Raw genomic sequence first — 22981 nt, forward strand, 5'->3', positions numbered from 1 at the left:
CTCACCTCTTACTGTCGTTTCACTCTCAACCTGTACTTATGAATCTCCACAGAGCAATCTGATTGGGGCACCGTGAACAGATTGTTATCCCTCCACTACCTGGCCCACTGGGGAGGAAATAGAATTAGATGCTTACCAAACTCCCAACACGTTTAAAGAGCGATCGCGTGTCACCATCTATCCAAATAGGGTTGTTTACGCGGCGAAGAGAATGATACGATCGGAACGGTTATTAGTATACCCTTGCTGAGTTCTTCTATAAACATCTGATTAAATCTGAAATAGGTGCAGTGACTCATTTATTTTTTACATCAAACTGTGTACCCCAATTAGAATTTCAGAAGATCTAACTGCATGACGTCATACTAGACCGATGTGAAAAGGGCTAATTAAAGTTCATTTGAAAAGCTGTGTTTGACTTGGATTAAATCTTCAGAGATAATTGTTACTTGATGTAAACAATTAGGCTAAGTATTATTACATTTATCAGTCAATCACCACAATTCAAGTTCAAGACATGAAGCCCTTATGTAAATTAGGTGGACCCTCTTGTAAACAAGTGTAATGCTTTATTGGGTCGTCCACTCACAGTTAACAGTCTTTGTATTGAGTTGTGCTTGAATTGTACTGTAATTCTGCAAACTGTTAATAAATATTTCAATCAATCAATCAATCAGGTTTGTACAGGGCCAGATTGGGAGGAGCCCGGTTTCCCAAAGGACACATGGTGTAAGAGGTATGGTGTTGCACATGCTCAGATGCCCTCTAGGCCGCACACAGAAGCCTGTGAACATAGACATTCCGTGCATAGATGTGCCATGCAATGGTAATGGTAATGGTAGGCCTCAGGTCTACCATTCTGAAATTTAATTTAATAATATTTGGACAGCTGACAGTAGGCTCTCTTTACTCTTAAAAAATATATATATATATATATATATATATCGCGATAAATAAAATATCGCCGTTAATCTATTTTCAAAATTGGGTGTGGGAGCTGGGTCTGCAGCGGCCAGAAGGCGGGCTGTGTGTGAGTGTGTGTGCGCGCATGTGTGTGCGTGTGGGGCGCGTTCGGAAATAGCGCACTGAGCCCACTGTGCAATGCAAACTAATAGGCGAGTGCACTCCGGTGTGTTTTTTCCGAACGCGCCCACAGGAGGCGGAGCACCGTGCACGGTCGGAGACTGCACGGAGACGGAGTCAGACAGTCAGTGCACTCGTCCCTGACTTGTAGTCTGTGAGAGGGACGGTAAAGCAACGCCAACAAAAAGTTCTACTTACTAGAAAAGAAAGAGGCAGCGATGGAGCCATAAGTCCATATCCATATTCCATCCAGGCAGCAGCCTGCTGCATCATGTTAGCTGTTGTGTGCTAAGCTAAACCAGGCATCCATGCATCACAATAATAACACGGCTTTGACCAGGGTTGCCACATTTCGTGACTGAGAGAGAAACAAGCAACCAGGTCTATGAAAATGTTAACAGGCCAGATCAAGTCAGAAAATCCGAAAAAGTCAGAAAATAAGTCTAAAATAAGCAACTATTTTTCTGACTGTCAAACATCATTGTCCAATGTTATTTTAGAGTAGTGGTTCTCAAGCATTTCCATGTCAAGGACCACCAATATTCTAAGGGGCCGGGTACACGAGGACGTCGCGGGCTGTTCCCCGCCTAAGTTTGCGAACGATATAAAACTTTACTGCGTCTACATTGCGGTTATGTTAATTATGTACGACGTCCACTCGAGACCGGTAAACTGCTTCGTTTTCAATAGAAAGTTGCAGTACACATGGCTGGCCTGTAGATGGCCATCAAAAAAAAGAAAAAGCTTATTCGTAGGCTATATGAAAGCGTTGGTATTTCACACAGGTGTTGCCAAATAACTAATTATCTTGATCAGATGCGCATATGCGTCATATCAATTTAATGAGCAGAGCAGTGCTGCTTCTCTCTCTGAGTCTGCACACACTGACTGACCAGCTAAAGTGTATGCCTACTAAACCATAATATATGACAAACCTTGGATTAATTCTTCTGAAAACAGCAGCAAGCACAAAGTAAGTGTGAGAGAGAGAGAGAGAGAGAGTGTGAGAGAGAGCATCTCTCTCTCTCTCTCTCTCTCTCTCTCTCTCTCTCTCTCTCTCTGTGACTGTGACTGCGTCTGCGGTCAATAATATATAGCATAAATAATAGGCCAAATATAACACTTTCCCTCTATCTGTGATCAGCTCCTCACACACAACTCCTCTCTCGTGCATGCCTGCTCAATCTCATCTCAGCAACTGTTTGCGTGCGTGCGGGCTGCAGATCGGCTATTTTTGGAGAAGAGATTTATAGACATTATGTGCAAATATAAAATAGCTGTGATACTTATATGTAAGTGGTTATGGTGAAATAAACCATTAACACTGGTTAGTTTGGAGGGGGCGAGGGGACTATGACATCACCGTTTCAGCAAATTAGGCGGCATTCGCTGTACACACGGAGACGTGAAAGTCGCGTCTCCAAACTTTCCCACTCTGGAAGGTAGTTTCAAAATTAGCCGTTAACGCCGTCTCCGTGTGACAAAAAGGGCAGATCGGCTAATTACTTGCCCGAGAAACACCGAAATCGTCCTCGTCTGGATTACCCCTAAAGAAACTTTACAGATAGACAGTCCAAAGTAGCTTATAATGACTAGACTTGGCAACACTGTGAACAGTTCTACAAACTCACAATATGAAATATAAGCTATTAATAGGCTAGTTGTATCCATAATTAGGGCTCCTGGTCTAAACCTGTTCACAAGGACTTACTTCTGGACATTATTTAGGTAGCGCGCACATATTTTCAATGCCTTCGGCAGAGTTCAAACTCCAGGATTGCAGTGCGATTAATCGCGATTAAAAAAATGAATCTATGCCCACCACTAATATATATATACATACATACATACATACATACACACATACACACATACATACATACATACATACATACATACATACATACATACATACATACATACATACATACATACATACATACATATATTATATTTATGTAAATATATATATATATATATATATATATATATATATATATATATATATTTTTTTTTTAAGAGTAAAGAGAGCCTACTGTCAGCTGTCCAGCAGTCCAAATATTATTAAATTAAATTTCAGAATGGTAGACCTGAGGCCTGAGACATACCATTGCGTGGCACATCTATGCACGGAATGTCTATGTTCACAGGCTTCTGTGTGCGGCCTAGAGGGCATCTGAGCATGTGCAACACCATACCTCTTACACCATGTGTCCTTTGGGAAACCGGGCCAATGCCATTTACAGTCATAAGACATTCGTCTCCATGTTTGTCCAAATTGACGGACAGAAATTATAAAGTGTCCATTGAGAACCGAGGAATCTGTGGGAAAAATAATGTTTTCAAAACAATGTGTCACTAGTACTACTATGGTCAGAAGTCAAACACTTTTGGAATTCACAAAGTTCAAGGTTGATACGATACGACTCGTCTCGTATATATTCCTCATTCATCATGTTTTTTGTACAAATAAGGCTCTCCTACTAATTGTGCAATGCAATATATTGGTCTACCACCAATAGATTGATAGATAGACCTTTATTGATTGCTGTAGGGGAGGATCAGTCGCCAAAGGCAGCACAGCAGAAAGCTAGAGTTAAAGATACAGAGTAAGTGTTTGTGAAGCTTGTCTTTGTACTGTTGTGTCTTGTTTTTGTTTCTGTTTATTTGAATATATGTCTGTTAACCCTCAATAGAATCAAAGTTGAAAAAAAAAAGAAAAGTATTGTCGGATACAGCAAGACATGGGCAATACAAATGTAAGACAAAGACAATGATGCAGGACTTCAAAGGCCAAAAGGTAAAGTGAGCTATTCTACTGCCACTATGAGGCTGATTTTGAAGAATATTTGAGGCATAAGTTCTTTGGCCTACTGGATGCAACAAAATGTGATGCTGATTGGTCTTGTAGCTTGCAAGAATTGCTGCTGTTGACTCTCACACAAACACACACACTGGGCAGGCAGGTGTGAACACATAATCTCCGGCCTGGCACCTTCGTCCTGGTGGAGATAGTGAAGGTGGCAATTATTAATGGTGAAGGTTACTGCTGAAAAGTTTAATGCAGAGTGTGTACTGTAGGAGGGCCAGTGGAGTGATGTGCTCGTTGCATAGCCTGTTGGGAGCTCAGCGAGTAGTACTCGGCTTACTACAACCAGCTCATTTATGCAGCCCGCCTGAGAGGAAACTGGCACCGTTCCATCCCAACATGTAAATAAAAGAGTACGCAGAGCAGGAATGAAGTGCAACAAGGACAAACAAGTTCCGTTGGCCACATGAAAGAGAGCGGAGGAGCCATGAGCCGAGGCCTGAAACCCTTGGTTGTTTATGAGGATCCTTCTCCCTGTCTAATTGCTACGTCTGGACAGAGAGTAGCCTTGTTTATCCCTCGCTCCATGCTGCTCTGATTGCATGCTTTGGATCCTGTAGGGTGGCTCAGCCCAGTGGTGTAAAGTAACTAAGTATACATTTACTCAATTACTGTACTCAAGTACAATTTTGAGTATGAGCATTTCCAATGTTCAGTACTTTTACTTCTACTCCACTACACCTTAGAGGCAAATACCGGTAGGGCCTATACTTTTACTCCACTACAATTATTTGAAAACGTAGTTACTCGTTACTTTGTATTGCAAAACATACATTAGAAGTGTATATCTTTTGTACGTATCTAAATGTTCTGATGAATTGAAAATGGTGTCCACAGTAACAGTTTTTGTATTGAGTTGTGCTTTCGTTTGAAATGTACCCATTCTGCATACTGTTAATAAATACTCAAACCTACTTTAAAGGACAACTTTAGTTTTTTTCAACCAAGGTTCATGTTTTAGGTTGTTATTAGAGAAAGTACAAGGTGAGTGTAATTTTTTTTTCATTTGCTGCTTTCTTTCGTTTTAGCGATTTTAGCTATTTTTGACAGGGGGGCGGGGGCATTCGAACATGGGGCTAAATATGTATTTTTTTTACAAAATTTGATGGTGATTTATTTTTTTATTATTTACTATAGTCCTACTAGACCCCAGGAAATTACATCTGTCCACAGAAGATCACAGGATCTACTGAATATGAAGGTAGCCTACTGGGGGAAGACTTATACTGTGTGTCATAGGCTCAATATGTCAGTTTGTCACATTCAGTAGATCCTGTGATCTTATGTGGCCAGATGTAATTTCTTGGGGTCTAGTAGGACTATAGTAAATAATAAAAAAAGAAATCGCCATAAAACTTTGTAAAAAAGCCCCATGTTCGAATGCCCCCGCCCCCCTGTCAAAAACTGCAAAAATCCCTCAAACGAAAGAAAGCAGCAAATTAAAGAAAATGAACACTCACCTTTTAGTTTCTCTAATAACAACCTAAAACATGAACCTTGGTTGAAAAAAACTAAAGTTGTCCTTTAAGTTTATTTTGATACGTGGTCAACACTTTTGTACTTTTACTACAGTAAATTTTGAATTCTAGACTTTTACTTGTAACAGATCTATTTCTACAATGCGGTATCGATACTTTTACTTAAGTAAAAAAAAGTGAGTACTTTTTCCACCACTGGCTCAGCAGCCCAACTCAGAGGCTCAGTGTGAATGCATGGCACAGCACACACCCCAGTAAGTGTTCCTATACTGGCTCTCTCTCCCAGGCCAAACTGGAGTCACCGCTTCTCACAACTGTCACTGTCACTCCCATCAGAGGCTCTGATCTGTGCTGGATCATGGCAAGAAAAGCGTCTGGGCCAGGAGGACAGCAGTCAGTCAGCCTTAAGGCGGAGCAACTAGAGCTGGGAAAGAGTCAGACGTGGGACAGGGTCTGTATTATGCAGAATGGATTGGGGTTGACTTTAGGGTTGCACATACAGTATAAACCAGTAAAGACGCCCAAGGGCGAGAAGCGACCTCACCCTTTAGGTATAGGCCTCACTCAGACCTTTACAGCGTTGTGAGTGTCATGGCCGCCCCAATGCATTTCCAATGGAGGTCACATGGTCTGTTGTATGGCTTTCAGCTGTGTTTCGACTGCCCCCTCCCCCTCACACAACACAAATGTTGTGTCAAACCATGTGACCTCCATTGGAAATGCATCGGGCGGCCATGACACTACACAACATTCATCCAACAAGCATACAGCAATGCAGTAATGGTCTGAGCTCAGCCTTAGGGCGAGGTTGCATGCACGCATCCGCCTCGTTGACGGCAGACTGCTGGGCGAGCGCTGGTGCTTTGGCATGGGGGGTCAGATCAACATGGAATGAATTCTGTACTGGCCATATAAGGAACATGTCTTGAGTGTACAGGGTTTGATGAGTTCAGATCAACATATGGAATGTCAGAACAGGTCAGCTCCATGGAGATCTAAGGGTGGTAGCGGGGACATTGTCTTGAGTGTACAGGGTTTGATGAGAGCCGGGTCTTAATTTTCGGGCCTGTTGAGAACTCTAGTTCGGCTGCACTAATAACTTTGGGGCAGGCCCAATTTACAATTCAGGCATTTAGCAGACGCTATTAATCCAGAGTAATTTACATTAAGCAAGAACAAAAAGCATGGCAATACATCACATACATAACAAGTAGTTATCATGCCATGCCATACAAAATGTTGAATCCTGTCTGTAGTCCCCAGTGGACTTATTGGGTAAGTTGTGTGTGTTGTATTGTGCTGCTGCTGTCTTGTCCAGATGCCATTAAAAACAGTGGAGTGTTTTCAGTGAGCCCCAGCTGCTGCAGCCGCATGCGGCCCCGTTCTGACGGTGTCATAGATGGTGCCAGCAATAGCCTGCTGCTGCTCCTAGGCCCTCCCCAGAGACTCATTCTGGGGAATAATGGTGAGAGGATGGGGGGGAGCGGAGGTCTTCTAACTGAGATTAATTAGGGTTTTTGTATTATGCTAAGCACAATAGAAATCGCAGCTCTGTAGCCGAGTGGTTTATTGTCTCATTCTCCACGTCTGCTGCTAAATATCTTCGCTCTCTTTGGCGGAAACCTTGTATGTCCGAAACAGTTACTTTTCAGGACATGAAAACTGTATAATAGATCCAATGTAGTTATTATTTTGGTTGCAGGCTCTTGTTAGCACTTTTCATTGGTTCAGTATTTATACAATCCACAGACACACTTAAGCACTTTCATTTTCTCAAAAAGTGCAAATAGGAAATCTACAAGCTCACAGCGCCTTGCGGTGTGACACATTGTGAGCTTATAGATTGGCTATTTTTTTTAACTTTTGCTTGACACTCTTGTATGACGAAGTAGTCTTACCAAAGAAATGGCTGAAAACATGGAGATACAAGGTTTCTGCATGACAGTAACAATATGTAAGAGGAGGGACACTGTTGATCAGTGTCTTTGTTTTGATTGCATGCCCTTGCTCGATAATGACCAACCAAGAGTTTTTATTATTATTTCTTTGTGGTTTGTAAAGACAGACCCCCTAAGGGTCAGTTTTTATGCTATCATTGTTGAAATACCACGCAGGACTTGCACTTCTTGCATTGCATGGCCTCCACTGGCTGTGTTCTCTTTATTGCCACAGGTTGATAATGCATTCATACTCGATACTCATGCAACTCATTCTTGAACCCAGTAGGGTCTCATTTCTCAGTGAGTGGCCCAATGCATATGGATAAGACGGATCATCTTTAAAAAGATGGAATGTCTCCCTGTTTTTACCATCCCATCGGGGGGTGATAAATAATGAATTGGCTGCTTTCTATTGTTTACGTCCCATTCAAACACAGCAGCTATAGAAGGCCAGCCAGGAGAGAGAACACCCACTGACTGACTGAAGGACGTCAGAAATTTAATCAGAATTTAAATCACATCAGCAAAAGATGAGATTTGCTGTCAGTGGGGGGGTGGGGGGAAGAGGGGTCCTCAAGGGTTCCGTCAAGTCAAAATAAGCTAATTGCGTTTGAGGCATTCCCAACTTTGGGGGGCGAAACTCACACCTCGGTGTGCTATACGGGAAGGGCGCAGGGTTAAGGAGAAACCCCATTATGTGATTAAGGTACAAAACAGAACAGAAAATTACCTCGTCTGATCAATCGGTGAATTAATGCCTCGCGCCGCCGACAGCCTGATTTTCAATTCGATGCGTTCGCACGGCGAGGAGACGCTGCGTCGGACCGCTCCCAAATAGGATTGCACCCTTCGCCTTCGCTGTATAAATAGGATTATGACTGCGCGCCATACTGTCGTGATGGGGGCCACCATTTGCATACTGTACTGTATTTCAATTATCCGCGCGTACGGCGTGTGCAATTACTGCTAATGATCTCGATAGGTGACAGTCACTCAGCTGTGTATTGTGTGTGCATCTTGTGCCATTTGGGTGATTAGGAGGATGTCGCTTTGGAATGCCAAATAGTATTATTGAGATGAAATATTAAGCCATGATGAATCGCTATTGATTGATGCTCAGGAACAAAGGATGTGGCCGTGAAACATAATATGAGTCACCAGCAGCAGTTCTACCAGACTAGCAATGAAAAATAAACAATAAAAATAGGGCTTAAAATGTGCTCAGCGTGATGGATGTGTGCTGGTGAACCTGCCCGCTACACAACAACAACAAAGACGGCCCTGGACCTTTCTTGGAATAGGGAAAGCCCAAACTCTATGTGTTCTTTTTATCAGCTGCTTTTCATATTTCAAAGGACACACAGGGGAAGTTCTGGGACGGAGGGGAGGGGAGGGGGGAGGGGGATTGAGCGCAGGGGCCATGGCGCTCGCATTAACAGCCTCACCCTCACAGCGAGAGCATTTTTGATTGGTGGCAGAAAAAGTGAGAATAGCCCTGTCTTCATTGACATTTCCGAAGCGGCCGCCGTGCTATTCTGCAGGGTTGACCTCTGTGAATTTTATTAGCAAATGAGACCTGGAGGGTTTGGGTTTAAAGAGCGCCCCTTCATTCTGATTTCCAGCACATAATGATTTTCACAGGGTTCAGCACCCGCATGGAGGCGAAATAATGAGCGCCAGTCATTACTGCAAATTATATCCTCCACTCAGGCCATCACTCAACTCGTAATGAAGCTAAATACCTCCTACCTATAGACTTTGATGATCAGGATTAGACATTTCCCTGTCCATGAACTATATATATATATACACGCGCGCGCACACACACACACACACACACACACACACACACACACACACACACACACACACACACACACACACACACACACACACACACACACACACACACACACACACACACACACAGATGGAAGACAAATTTCAGTGCGAACTGACAATAAAGTATCAGATCAGATCAGATCAGATCGAGATAGATCGAGAGAGATCGAGAGAGATCGATAGATTACGGTATATCATTTTGAACGAGAGAGACCTGTTTAATGAGAAGTTAGTTACTTCTCTTTTGGCAAAAGTGAATACAGTGACTATTTATCACGAGTCCTACAGTGGGATAGCAGCATCATCGCAGTGGGATAGCAGCACTTATGACACACTTACCGTCACATTGCACACATACATATCTACATAGAATTAGAGAAATATGGATATACATACGCATAGTACTGCTCACTTATATTGAGATTAGTTATTTAATGTGTAACGGCATTCGTGCCTTATCTTATTTGAAGGAACACAATCATTATATTAAAAAACTGAAACAAACAGCTTCACACCAGTTCAATAATGTCAGCCGTTACAGGCCTACTTATTTGCTGGTATTGAATTTGGAGTGTAGCATGTTCTTCCATAGCTAACCTTTTTCCTGCCTATTCAGCTTGGCAGCAGCTAATCTTAGTGAAGATTAAGACCGACTCTATCTTAGGAAATAATGAAAATACCATTACGGAATATGAGATTTGCAGTTTTTCTGCCAGGCTGTTATTATATTGAAGAGCTATCACTTTTAAATGTATTGTTTACCCACTGAGTCTACCAATGCAGGAGTTCTTGGTGGTGGTTGTTGTTGTTTTCCCCCCTCCTTTTTCCGTTAAATTCTGAAGCCGCCGACAGACAATGCTCATTACTTGTCGCCTGTGCCTCAGGGTAATGTTTGTGTAGCTATGCATCGTGCGTTGACAAATGACTCTCACTTTACATGACTCGCTGATATGGCAGACAAGGAGTGGCTTTGCAACCAGAAACTTAATGTCAAACCGCTTCCCCGCTATCACTCTTATTTCGAGGAGGTTAGCGACTAGAAACGACCAAATGAAATTGCTAAGTGTTTTTTGTTGTCAAATGAGACATTTAGTTTGTGATTGATTACCAATTTGCCCAGTGGGTCTCCACTCCTAGATGCCACTTTGAAAAATCTCTTAGTGGAGATAGAATCCTCGGGAGGGAACAATTCTGCCAATCACAAATGACTAAAGTTTCGAGCTATTCCCATCTGGCTTGCAGTGCAAGCGAGTTGATGGGTCAAAGTATTAACTTGATTGAAGCCCTGACAGGGTGGAGGTAGCGGCATCTTTCCTTTGTAGTCTGTCCAGAGTCTTTTCGGGATGGCCTGCAATACCATTAAACAACCAACACTGGTGGTTTCTGATTACTTTGGACGTGGTCAGATGAACTTGTGCTTCAGTCGGTTTGTACTGCTGGATAAAGCCATTTTAGATAAGATTTGGCAACACCACATGTCCATTACAAGATTAGACTGAATAAAAAAGAAAAAAAAGAATTACAGACACTTCTCTCCAACAGTGTATCTATACTGTATGTTAGAGCTAAATCCTTTATAGTGATGAGTTATACCTTCGCTGTCAGGCAGAAACCTCTTATCTCCATATTTTAACTTTTTGTGGGTTTTCCCCGTAAATGAATGCCCTACTTGATAATCCTAGAGTGTCACACAAAAGCATCAGTAGCAGATCGCGCCTCGTTTCGAGTGTGTCGATCTGCTACTTATGCAATTTTTCAATTTGAATCCTGAGAAGTAACAGTTTTGGACATATAGCCTACTGTATGAGGTTTTCCACCCAACAGAGACGATATCCGTTATGGGATTAATGTACACTGCGGCTGTAGTGTTGCATGCTATGTATGCACAGCATTTGTTTGAAAAGGCTTATCTTAACTGTTGCCTTAGCCCATCTTAACTCATTTGAGCTCAGCTTATCTGTCACATAATGCTGCAGGCAGCACGCCATAAAGAACAGCATGGCGTCGCATCAGCGATGGGGACACACTTCATCTCCCTCTAATTCATTTTTCATATGAGCCTCCATGTTCCCCGTGTTAAGCCATCATTATAATAGAAGGTGAAAGTGGCCTACATTTGGAATAATAATAAATCTATCCTCCTGAATACCTTAGACAATAGCAGAGCACTGCCCTTTATGGAGTTGCACAGACAGCCCTCAAGTGTGCACAGAGCTCTCTGATTTTAATTGGTCCTGCACACGCCATAGTTAAGGCAAGCTGCAGAGAGAGAGAGAGAGAGAGTGGTGGAAGAAGTACTCAGATGTTTTACTTGAGCAAATGAGAAATTCCTCAATTTAGAAATACTCTGTTGTAAGTAAAAGTAAAAGTCCTGTATTCCAAACGTAACTTGAGTAGTACAAAAGTATTAGCAGCAAAATATACAGTAAAAGTACAATTTTCAAAAAATTTGCGTGTAAAAATATTGACGTAAATCTTCAAAGTAACTTAAAAATACAAATAATTGTATTGGAGTAGAAAGTATAATTTTTGCCTCTGAGATGTAGTGGAGTAGGTAGGTATCTCAAAACTGTACTTATAAGTACAGTACTTAAAGTAAATTTCAATACTGAGAGAGAGAAAGAGAGGGGGGGGGGGCAGTGTTGTGCATCAGCACATTAGCACAGTGCAACTCTCATTAGCATTTTGTCTCTGTCGGGTGGAAATCTCATATGTCCAAAACTATGACTTTTCAGGATTCAAATTCAAAAACAGCAAAAAGTAGCAGATGTACAAGCTCAAAATGTGTCACTTTGCGGCGCATTTCAAGCTTGCCAATATACCACATTTGATGTTTTTTCTGTGACGCTGCAGTATGATCAGCTGGGCCGTTAATTTATGAAAGAAAGTTAGAATAATATGGAGATAGGAGCTTTCTGCCCCAACAACAACGATTTGCTCTTAGACTGGTGGGCTAATGAGCTTGTCGCGGTGCAGTGGGTCCGAGAGCATGTGTTGGTCATTAGGAGACAGTCAATAGTTTCGCCCCGTCATCATCGTCTCACTTCACGTCAGCATGATGTGGTCCTGGTGGCACAATGTCATTTAAAGTGCTCTGTTGGTCTAGTGGTCGATAAACAAGGAAAGAAATATATACTTTTCGTGGCGTTTTTGTTTAGCTTCACTGACCTAAAACAAGACAATCTGTGTAGACCTTGACTTTGGTGACAAATGTTTCCCCGCTGTCTGTGTCCTCACTGTGTTCACACGGAGCAGACACTGCCCCAGTTCTTTCTTAAATATTTACATTTTTGTGTATCTGCAGATGAATGCCAGATAAATATTAACAACCCCAATGTTAACTCATCTACCGCAAAGTGACTTTGTACACACTGCGTACCTATTGTTTTATTAATATTTCATTAATGATGTGGTGGGGAAAAAACACACCGTACAAAGAGATGCTTGAGGGATCAGAGTATTTCCATCTCTAATTACCAACGGAGCCAACACCATCTCAAATAAACGCCTCGCACGATAATGCATCAACGTGACTGTTTCAAATGAATAGTAAGCAACCTGCTTTAATCATAGAGGAAAGCGCTGTTGCCGGCTTCTTTGTCTTTGTCTTTGTCTTCTTTTTTTTGAATAGCAAACTTCAATTGAACAATTCATCATCTGATTATTAGTGCCGGTTCGCCTCACACCAAGGGTTGCTGATGATCACTCTCTATAGGGAAGAACAAAAAAAAAGAAAGATAAAAAAAAGAGCGGAAAGTTGCGGGGCACCTGAGCAGATGGTTGAGTGTTATTAAAGAGACCTCAAAGGCCTCCCACGGCGCTGTCTCCTGATTGAAGTTGGACAAACAAGTGTCTCAAAGTCATTCCTCATCTCGCGTTCAATGTTTTCCATACACACACCACTTCCCTGCGTCGTCTGGTCTGATACAATTAGCTTGCATCAGAGCTGACGCAGATTGATAGTGAATAATACATAAACATCACGAACAACACGATGAACAACACAATCTTGGGAGTGCTGTTGACAACAATCTCAGCATAGTGAAACTCACTCTGTTTTGTAACACAAGATAGATGGATGGATGGATGGATGGATGCATAGAATGATGGTTGGATACTGTAGGTAGGTAGGTAGGTAGGTAGGTAGGTAGGTAGGTAGGTAGGTAGGTAGGTAGGTAGGTAGGTAGGTAGGTAGATACAGATAGGTAGGTAGGTAGGTAGGTAGGTAGGTAGGTAGGTAGGTAGATATAGAGAGTACTGTGTGTGTGTAGAGAGAGAGAGAGAGAGAGAGAGAGAGAGAGAGAGAGAGAGAGAGAGAGAGAGAGAGAGAGAGAGAGAGAGAGAGAGAGAGAGAGAGTACTGTGTGTGTGAGAGAGACAGAGAGAGAGTACTGTGTGTGTAGAGAGAGATAGAGAGAGAAAGAGAGAGTGAGAGAGAGAGAGAGAGAGAGAGAGAGAGAGAGAGAGAGAGAGAGAGAGAGACAGAGAGAGACAGAGACAGAGACAGAGAAGCCTCCAAACGATAACTTGCAACGATCAATGTGACAAATGGCGTCAAGGAGCTCGACTCTGTGTCGTCCTGTCCCAGTGCCCCCTCCTCTCCTCTGTAAACATGACAGGAGCCGTGCTCGTTATCTGCAGCTGTAGACAGGCACAATTGTGAAGCGTTAACTTACAAGTGTACCACAACAATGGGAGTGGGAGAGCCCGAGACGTTGATGTAACAAACAGGGACTCTGACTGCGAGAGAGGTTTGCTCGGTCATGGAGCTGCTGCGGGTCGGCCTGCGGTGTAGTTAACCTTACCTTTTACTGTGTCGTCAATAGTTAATACCCCTGTCTAGTCAGTCTAGTCAATGTCACATCAACAATATTACGGGTCCATAAATTATCTAAGTTACAGGTCAATCTTTACACTCATTAGTATTACGTAACTAAATAACCACGAGTCTGTCAGGTCAGCATTAGTGTTGCTACTGTTGCTGTCAATGAGTATTATCTATTAGTGCTGTTAATCAACAAAACTGTTTTTACCTCATTTGTTCCTCGGTCCTTACTGCCAAACGCCTCATCCTGAATGCAGAGTCTTATGCAGATTAGGAGAGAGAATTGGAGTTTCATGCATAATTTGTTTCCTGTGTATCTCCTCCTAGTCAAAACATGTCTCCTGTTTACCATGGGAATTATTTCACATATGCACTGATGTTTGCGAAGTTCTTTCAACATAAGTGTCACTCTCTCCTCTTGCGTTTTCTTTTCTGGCTGTCATTAGAGTTTGTGTCTCCCTGGCTGTTTCCAGAGGGTGGGTTAAGTAGGACGATGACAAATAGAATAGTGTTCTGCGGCTGCGCCTCATTGAAGGTTTGCCAATATCATCATTCTCACTTGCTTTTTATCGGCAAGTAGGGGAGAGAATTATATTAACCTTTAATGTTGATTCTGCATGATAAAATCTAAATGGAGCTTCCTTGGCAGATTTATTTCAACGTATTGATTCCTCATCATCATCTCTTTCCCTCAGTCGTTTAATTGAATACCGCTTTTTCTCTGCAAAAACAAGCTTTCTACTATTTCCCTGTGCCTACTTTATGTTTTGATAAGTGATTATCATCGTAGAGTCAAAATAGTGGGAACTGCATTTACGCAAAGAAAGTCATATGTGCCCTTGTTATGCCCTTGGTTGCTCAACCAATTAGGCAGCTGACATCATGGGTTTACCATTTATATCCTGGGTTTGAATTTGGCTCGTGTTCACCACCCCTTGTCTCACCCTTCTCATTTCTCTCTCTCTCACATAATTACATATAGAACTGGCAGGTTCTCAAAGTGTCATCGGTGGACCCCTATGGTGTCCTTGGGGGGTTCCAGGGTGTCATCGGTGGACCCCCATGGGGTCCTTGGGGGGTTCCAGGGTGTCATCGGGGGGGTTCCAGGGGGTCCATATAGGATTCTCCAAATTTCCAACAGAAGAAATTATGAATTTCTATGAGAATCCAGTAGGAGTTTTCCAGTGTTCAATGGAATCCTATAGGATTATGAATATTGCGAATAACTTCTGTCACCCCTATCATACATTTATTGAAATCCTACGTTCTTAAGCAGTTCCTGTCTTTTGAGTTCGATAAAAACTGTTCTTTAAAACAGTGCTTCTCAAACATTTTCATGTCAAGGACCCCCAAAATAATATGTACTTGGCTGTGGAACCCCATCTGAAAATATGTTGTGTCCTAGGGACCCCCATACAAGATTGGTTTGTTAATGCTTCAAAAGTAATCAGAAATTATACAAAAAAAAATCTACAAGCTCACAAAGCGAGGAGAATCAACTGGCTTGAAGGAAGTACAAGAAGTAAACTCAGTGGTATCATTGTAGATGTGCAGCCTCTGAAGCCAATTATACCCTTCTCCTCTATACACATACATTAGGGTCTTTATTTAGTCACTGTAAACCAGCGAATGTGGTCTGTAATAGCCTGGGACATCGTCGTATTGAGCAAAAATATACAGTATAACGCATGTGATAATAGCAATTCACAACTTGTCTAGAATGTCATCAGTGCCATGTTGCCAGTGATACAATTTAAAATCCCAAAGCCCCAAATCGTTTGACAGAATATTGTTGGCTGTTGCCTAACTTTTTTTAGGTCTTATGTGACTGCAATAACACATAACAATATCTGACCATAATTGCATATTCGTATGTTGAATCCCAGCCATCTCCAATTAAAAGGCTGTCCCTGTAATGGTCATTTTGGATGCTGAATAAACACCATATAAACACTTGAGATAATACTTGTGGGAATTTTGTGGGACTGTATAAACAGCACACCGGGACGAGGCAGCCATTTGAAAATATATATATTTTTAGGGATTATTGTTGCCAATTTAGGTACCAGATGGATGGGATTTAACACACGAGACGATGCAGTGGATGCCAGAAAGTTGAGATAGTCACAGGACATTATGTTTGAAGGAGAGTTGGCAGCTCCCTCCCCATAGCATTCTTTGTTTACTGAGGTAGCTCGGTAGGAGAGCAGAGAATGAGGCAGCCAGACCGATATATAATGCACCATTATTTGACTTATTTTTACGACATTGCTGTCGGAAGTTATGCAGCCGAAGTGCCCTGATTTTGTACCACTTTCACTGTGGCGTCTCTATTTTTGGGGCGTGTCATTACATTTTTCAAAAGAATTCAGAAGTGCCACAAGTGTGCGTTGCGTTGTGAGCTTGTAGATTTTCACAATCTGTCTATTGGTATTTTTCAATTTACATCATGAAAAGGTGTAAGTGATCAAGATATTATATAAGCAACACCATTAAGCAAGACTTGAACAAAGACAAAGCAAAATATGGCTTATATGGCTTATAAGTGGTTCAATAAAATACATTTCAGTTTGTACGTTTTTTATTTTCATTTTATTATCCTTTATGTGGTATGCGCCATCTACAAGCTCACAAAGCGTAGATCTGCTTTTTTCGGCTAATGTTCCCCCAGAATAGAGTTCAATAATAGTGTTCAAGTGGTTAATGTAAAAATAAATGAAGTCCCTATCGCACAAACATTTGGTGGTCCCCCTGCAGTACCTCTGACGGCCTGGAACCCCTGTTGAAGACCCGTGCTCTGGGCCATAGATATATATAAACTCTAGATGGCTCAAGGCGGAGTTTCTGACGTCGTTCACCCGGCAGCCATCTTACTTCGGGGCTACAGTACAGTATGTTCAATGGCAGCTCAAACTGAAACAGTCATAACTCGCTCAAATCTTGACAGATTTACAAACGGGTTGGTTTATTACAAACGTTGTCAACGTGGCTATGATTCAGGACGCTTATCTGTTTAATTTATTTTATTTATATGAACGTCGTATAAAAGCATTTAAGTATGCGGACGCCTCTGACGTTTATAACAAACCAAACCGTTTGAAAATCGGTTGAAAATTGAGCAAGTTATGGTCATTTAAGAGTACATGCCCCATAGACACAATGTTATGTGGCCCGAGGTAAGATGGCCGCCACGTAACGACGTCGCTCTCCATTGGCCAACAGCGCGGGTGAGCTATCTAGAGTTTATATATATCTATGCTCTGGGCCATCGATGGTGCCCCAGTTTGTTTATTTTTTATTTATCAAGTTATTTGTGTTTTGTTATTATTTATTTGTTTGCATATTTTGACAAAGATATCGGTTAAAACATCGGCATTGGAATCTGTCATCGACCAGGCTCTACTTTTGGGTTGAATCCCACCTGAGTGTCTCCTGTGTGGTGGTGGGTATATTTAGGTAAGCCCCCTTCCATCTGGTCCCCCTTCAAGCACATGATTAAAGCCAACACTGACACGACGACTGTCTCTCCTGGGGTTCTCAACAGTAAACAATGACTTGAAAAACGTAAACATAATGGCGGTCCCTTCCTCCGTGATGTTGCAGGCTCCGCGTTCATGATGGTGAACACGTCGGGGCGATTCGCCGGCCAGAAGGCTCTGCTGCTGACCCCCCAGCTGAAGGAGAACGACACCCACTGCGTCATCTTCAACTTCTACATGGGAGGACGGGACAACAGGTTTCTGCATTGCTTTCATCATTTTGTTGTTGTGTACTTTGTACTGTACTGAATATCTTTCTTGGTAGAATTTCTGAACAAGAGCTATAGCTTCTTCTTCTCCTCCTCCTCTTCCTCATCATCATTCTTCTGTTTCTTCTTTTTCCTCTCATACAGTCACCCAGGTCAACTTAACGTGTACATCAAAGAAAACAACAGTCCCCTGGGGATGCCAGTCTGGAATGTGACGGGTCCAGCCACACGCACCTGGGGACAGGTGGAGCTGGCCATCAGCACCTACTGGCCAAACTTCTACCAGGTAACACTGTGACTGCAACAGGCTCTCATGTGTGTTGGATTTAGGTTTGTCCAGCGCTATAGTACTGTATGACAGTTGTCTATGCTTGCACATTGGCACACCCATGGCGTGTGCCAATGTGCAAGCGGTCAACGCTATTATCAATGCATATTGACAGTGACACACCTACGTCTAACACCCTCATTATTAATGTAATTTAGCAGCAGCTGTGTGGCTTGCTGTACATCACAGTAAAGGTCAACCTGGCATGTTTTTGCCCTTCTGTAGTTTTTAGCCTGAATCAGAAAACAAACTTCCTCAGGCTTCATCCCCCTTTTTAACTATACACTCTCAGAGAGTTAAAACAACAACTGTTCCCAGTGTTCTGACAAGGTCACACAGATAGATTAATGTAGCCTGGCCCAGCCTGTATGATTTCTGGTCTAGCGGGGCAGGTGCTGGTCAAAAACAGGCGGCGGATCCTATTGGTTCACTGATCTGAACACCAGCACCAGCCCCCGCCCGCTTCCTCCCCTCTCTGGTAGAAAACAGCTGAGAACATTGACGTTACCAAAGTTGGAGCGACGCGCGTTATTGGTTAGCGAAATACAAGGAAGTGGGCTTCCATACCAGATTTTCCAATGCGTTTCCCCAGGCTTTCATTTTTAAGCCGAATGCGAATGAAAATTAGACTAATGCAATCCAAACAAATCAGCTCCCACTCTCTCTCTCCTCACCTGTGTGGACTCTGTATCTATTCTGTATCTACTGACAAACAACAGGCTTATAAAGCAGAGGGTTGATTTGATAGTCTTGCCTCTTTCCGTTACCCATGTCCAAGGCTGGCCTTGGCCCCACTTATTATTCTGAAAAGGGCCAATATAAACGTAGGCTTATTTTAGGACGACCACCCACTGTAGTTCATCAGCCTAACCCATTATTCCCCCGCAAGACAAAATGTATTATTCAGAGAATGTCCAAACAGCCACACAATGACCCTTTCCAAACTCCCTGGCTTTATCGATTTCCGGGACTTCCTCGGTATCCATGGCAATCTGTTCTCGCTCGCTCTCCTTTCTGAGCCACTACTCTTTTTCAATACCAAAACTCATTTTCACTTACCAATGCACACGACTGCGGGCCAGCGGCAGGGTGATTCTGCACACGCCTGGCTGGTAGTCTTCGCCGGGCTTGTTCCAAGAGCCAACCAAATGTTAATTGATGCAGAAAGACCCCTTAACCTCCCTACGGGAGCCGGTTCACCCCCTGTGAATTATTTCATTATGGCCAGGCAGGGCCAGTCCGTAGAGGAGCTGTGTGTGTGTGTGCGTGTGTGCGTGTGTGTGCGTGTGTGTGTGTGTGTGTGTGTGTGTGTGTGTGTGTGTGTGTGTGTGTGTGTGTGTGTGTGTGTGTGTGTGTGTGTGTGTGTGTGTGTGTGTGTGAGAGAGCCTGTCTGCTCATCACAGCCACCCTGATAACTTAGTTAACAAGCAACATGGCTGATTCTCTTACCACTGAAAAGAACACAGACAGCTCTCTGGCTGTGTGTAATGAGGGCCACACTGAACAAAACGAAAGTGAGAGATAAAACCGGGTGGGTGGAAGCAACTCGAGAGGAGGCCAGACTTTACTACGGCAGCTACTAGCAGTCGGCTTTCTTGTTGTTGACAATGAGGCGACCCTTGTTTGACACAGTGACTATAACAGCCAATCTGGTCAAAGTGTTTACTCTTTGGCTCAAGCTCGGGAGTCTGTACTGCAAGTGCCTGTGGTGACTTCTCTCCAGAGCAGCGGTTCCCAAACGTTGTGCTGAGGCACACTGGTGTGCCATGAGACCAGTCCAGGAGTGCAGTGTGTTATAACGACTCATTATTATTGCAATACAGTTCAGTCTTTGTTCACACTCATTTATGCATAGATAAATTCTAAGTACCAAATGTTGACTTGGCCGTTGGTGTGCCGTGGCCCGTGGGTACAGAAAGTTTGAAACCCACTGGTGTAGGGCTATTATAGTGATGTGCCCCAAGTAGGTGCAGGCGTGCACAGAGCGATGGATTTAGTGATCAGAGAAGATTGAGGCGTCTTTGAATACTGCAGGGTGCAACGCTGTCACTGTGACATGCTGCTGGTGTGCGAAAATAAAACTATTCACAAATCCTGTCCCTAGTGGTATTGTTAAATCTATAATCCCAAATTCAGCAGCATTTTTATGAATATTTAAGGAAGATTCTTGTTCCCCCCCAACCCCCAGGCCTCGCTAATTCCCCTCCCCACAGATGATTGATACATCATGCATTTGCACACGCCTGTCCCCCTCGCTTGACAAGCCCGTCTCCTGTAGCTGTGACTCGCTGAGACTTGTAGCAGTTTATTGCATCGTTTATTTGAATGCACACGGCACTCTGGCTTCGGACTCAAAACGAGGTATTACGTTTCCTCCGTGTGTTCAAGGAAAGCCCCAGCATCTGCTGCCATTCAAACCTCAGTGGAAGGGATGTCTCGATTCATAATTGTTCCGGGCCTCCGAACTGACAACATGGGGAATCTTTTGCGGATGCTAATGATCTTTGTACCAACACTCTCCCAGTCAAGAAAGAGAGGAAGAGCAATCCTTGAAATTATGGCTAATTAGCAACAAGGCCCATAATTATAGGTATCTTTAATTACAGGGTAACCTAGGCGATTGTCAAAAGGAAGCCACCTGGTACTTGGAAATTATTTTTTAATTACCGGTTAGGCATTTTTAGTCAAAATGAGCCTTTGAGCCTTTAATAATTAGTCTGCTGTCAGGTCATTCCTAAAACTTTTAATTGAGATTGTCACACATCTCCAATACAGGCGATGCCCCCCTATGACTTTGTCCTCATGCTAAATGGTGCGTAGTGTTTACCGCTTCTGGATTCTTTCCTGAAAAAAATACATCCTTTGTGTATAAAATGAAAATCCAATACGCATCTGATAAGCAACCAGTGTCGACAGCACAGGAGGAAAATCACAAATGTCCTCATCTGTCTTGATTTCAATACAGTGGTAAAGCTTACGGAGAAAGCCAATCAATCCTGGCGTAACGTGCTCCTTAGCCATGTCCTCCTTAGAGACAGTCGGCCAGGTGATGGAGACTGTCACGGTGACAAATGAGGACGGTGAACTTTGATGTGACAACCGCTGCTTTTTTTGTCCCTGTGGGTCCCTGCTCTCTGTGGGTCAGGTCCAATTATGCGCTGCGCTATCATTGATGTTATAGAATCAATTATATCAAAGCTATTAGCAGGGGCTGACTGATGTCCGTAGCACAAACAAAAGATTTCAATTAGAGAGCGGGGGCCAGTTCATTTGTCTGGTGGCGATGATATGGAGTGGTTGGCCTTTTAATTTCCTTTAAATTAGCACTTAATGAGGCCATAATTGGCACCCGAGACACTCACTTTTCATATTTCAACCAGACAAAAAAAAGAGATTTATAATTAGACCGTTCTTATCTGCAGGCATTCTGCTTCCCAGATGACAATGGAAGCGACTTCTGTCCCTCCACATTCCTGGGACACAAAAGGAATTCTATACGTGTGTGTGTGTGTGTGTGTGTGTGTGTGTGTGTGTGTGTGTGTGTGTGTGTGTGTGTGCGTGTGCGTGTGCGTGTGTGTGTGTGTGCACACGGGTATGCGCGAGCATACCCGTGTGCGTATGTGCAGTGTGGAGTACAGCTTGCAGACCATGACACAACTCTAGTCTAGGTGATACCCTAAAAGGACTATAACCTTCCTACAGTATGTAAAGCAGCCATTGCGAGATATAATGTTCTATTTAGGGAGTGATGGCATGTGAAACATGTGCAACATGTGTAGGGTGTGTGTATGTGTGTGTGTGTGTGTGTGTGTTTGTGTGCACACGTGTGTGTGTGTGTGTGTGTGTGTGTGTGTGTGTGTGTGTGTGTGTGTGTGTGTGTGTGTGTGTGTGTGTGTGTGTGTGTGTGTGTATTTGTGTGTGTGTGTGTGTGTGTGTGCATGTGTGGTGTACGGCTCTCCGCACCACACCCAGGGTTTGGGGAAGGACCGGCATTCCGTTTCCCTTTTTATCGCACACTACAGGCCAGCGAGTAAATAACTCAGCGCCGCGCCGGGACACGCCCTCCGTGTCAGCCCTTACGAACATTTGTTTTGCTAAAAGGACTTGGCCCCTAAAATAGGGTCATGTAAGTCTGCACAGCACACAGTTGTAGCTACTCGGCTTTTTTTTGGGGGGGGGGGGGGGGGGGGTTCTGTAGTCAAAGATACTGTAGCACTTCTAGCCAAGTAATATTAGCCTACATAAAGCGTTTGATTTGCTGGGGGGATGGGGAATCCATGTTTCTGCTTTTAATAACCACCCCCCCACACCCCCCCACTCCATTTTGATCATTGGTGGGATATGTGCTATTCCTGCTCAGACAGATTTAAATAGTATACATGGATTTCCTTTTGGGAAACGTAGCCTGTCTGATATGTTTGATTTTGCAATCTAACAATTTAATAAAAAAGTGTGTGTTAAAAGGACACTTCACCCTTTTTGCAAAAAAATATATCTTAATGACGTTTAGAAGATTTAGAACACTTTCCTGGGGGTCATTATGTGTGTAATGTGTGGTTTCAGATATTTTAGATTTTAGCAGTGAGCCCAGTGTCTCTGATGTCATGGACACTGGGCTCACTTCCTTCCTGGACTACAATTCCTATAATGCTTTGGTGTACTGCTCCTCCTTGTGGATAAGGGGAGGGCTGTCTTACTGAGACAACATGTAGTCCAGGAAGTAAGTGAGCCAGTTGTCCATGACATCAGAGACACTGGGCTCACTGCTACAATCTAAAATATCTAAAACACACATAAAGACCGCCAGGAAAGTGTTCTAAATCTTCTAAACGTCATTAACATATATTATTTTGCAAAAAGGGTGAAGTT

General features: G+C 43.0%; 1 protein-coding gene across 11 annotated transcripts in view; it reads left to right on the forward strand.

The window, feature by feature from the left end:
* Window positions 1-22981, forward strand: part of LOC306912365 (receptor-type tyrosine-protein phosphatase mu) — a 236320-nt gene that overhangs the window by 56483 nt on the left and 156856 nt on the right. For all 11 annotated transcript variants that reach the window (XM_079488525.1, XM_079488531.1, XM_079488529.1 and 8 more), the window contains exons 3-4: window positions 17640-17772; window positions 17929-18070. In XM_079488525.1, the coding sequence (XP_079344651.1) occupies window positions 17640-17772; window positions 17929-18070 (275 nt within the window). The remainder of the gene's footprint in view (window positions 1-17639; window positions 17773-17928; window positions 18071-22981) is intronic.

This window comes from Electrona antarctica (genome assembly GCF_951216825.1).
Source record: "Electrona antarctica genome assembly, chromosome: 19".
NCBI classification, from domain to species: Eukaryota; Metazoa; Chordata; class Actinopteri; order Myctophiformes; family Myctophidae; genus Electrona; species Electrona antarctica.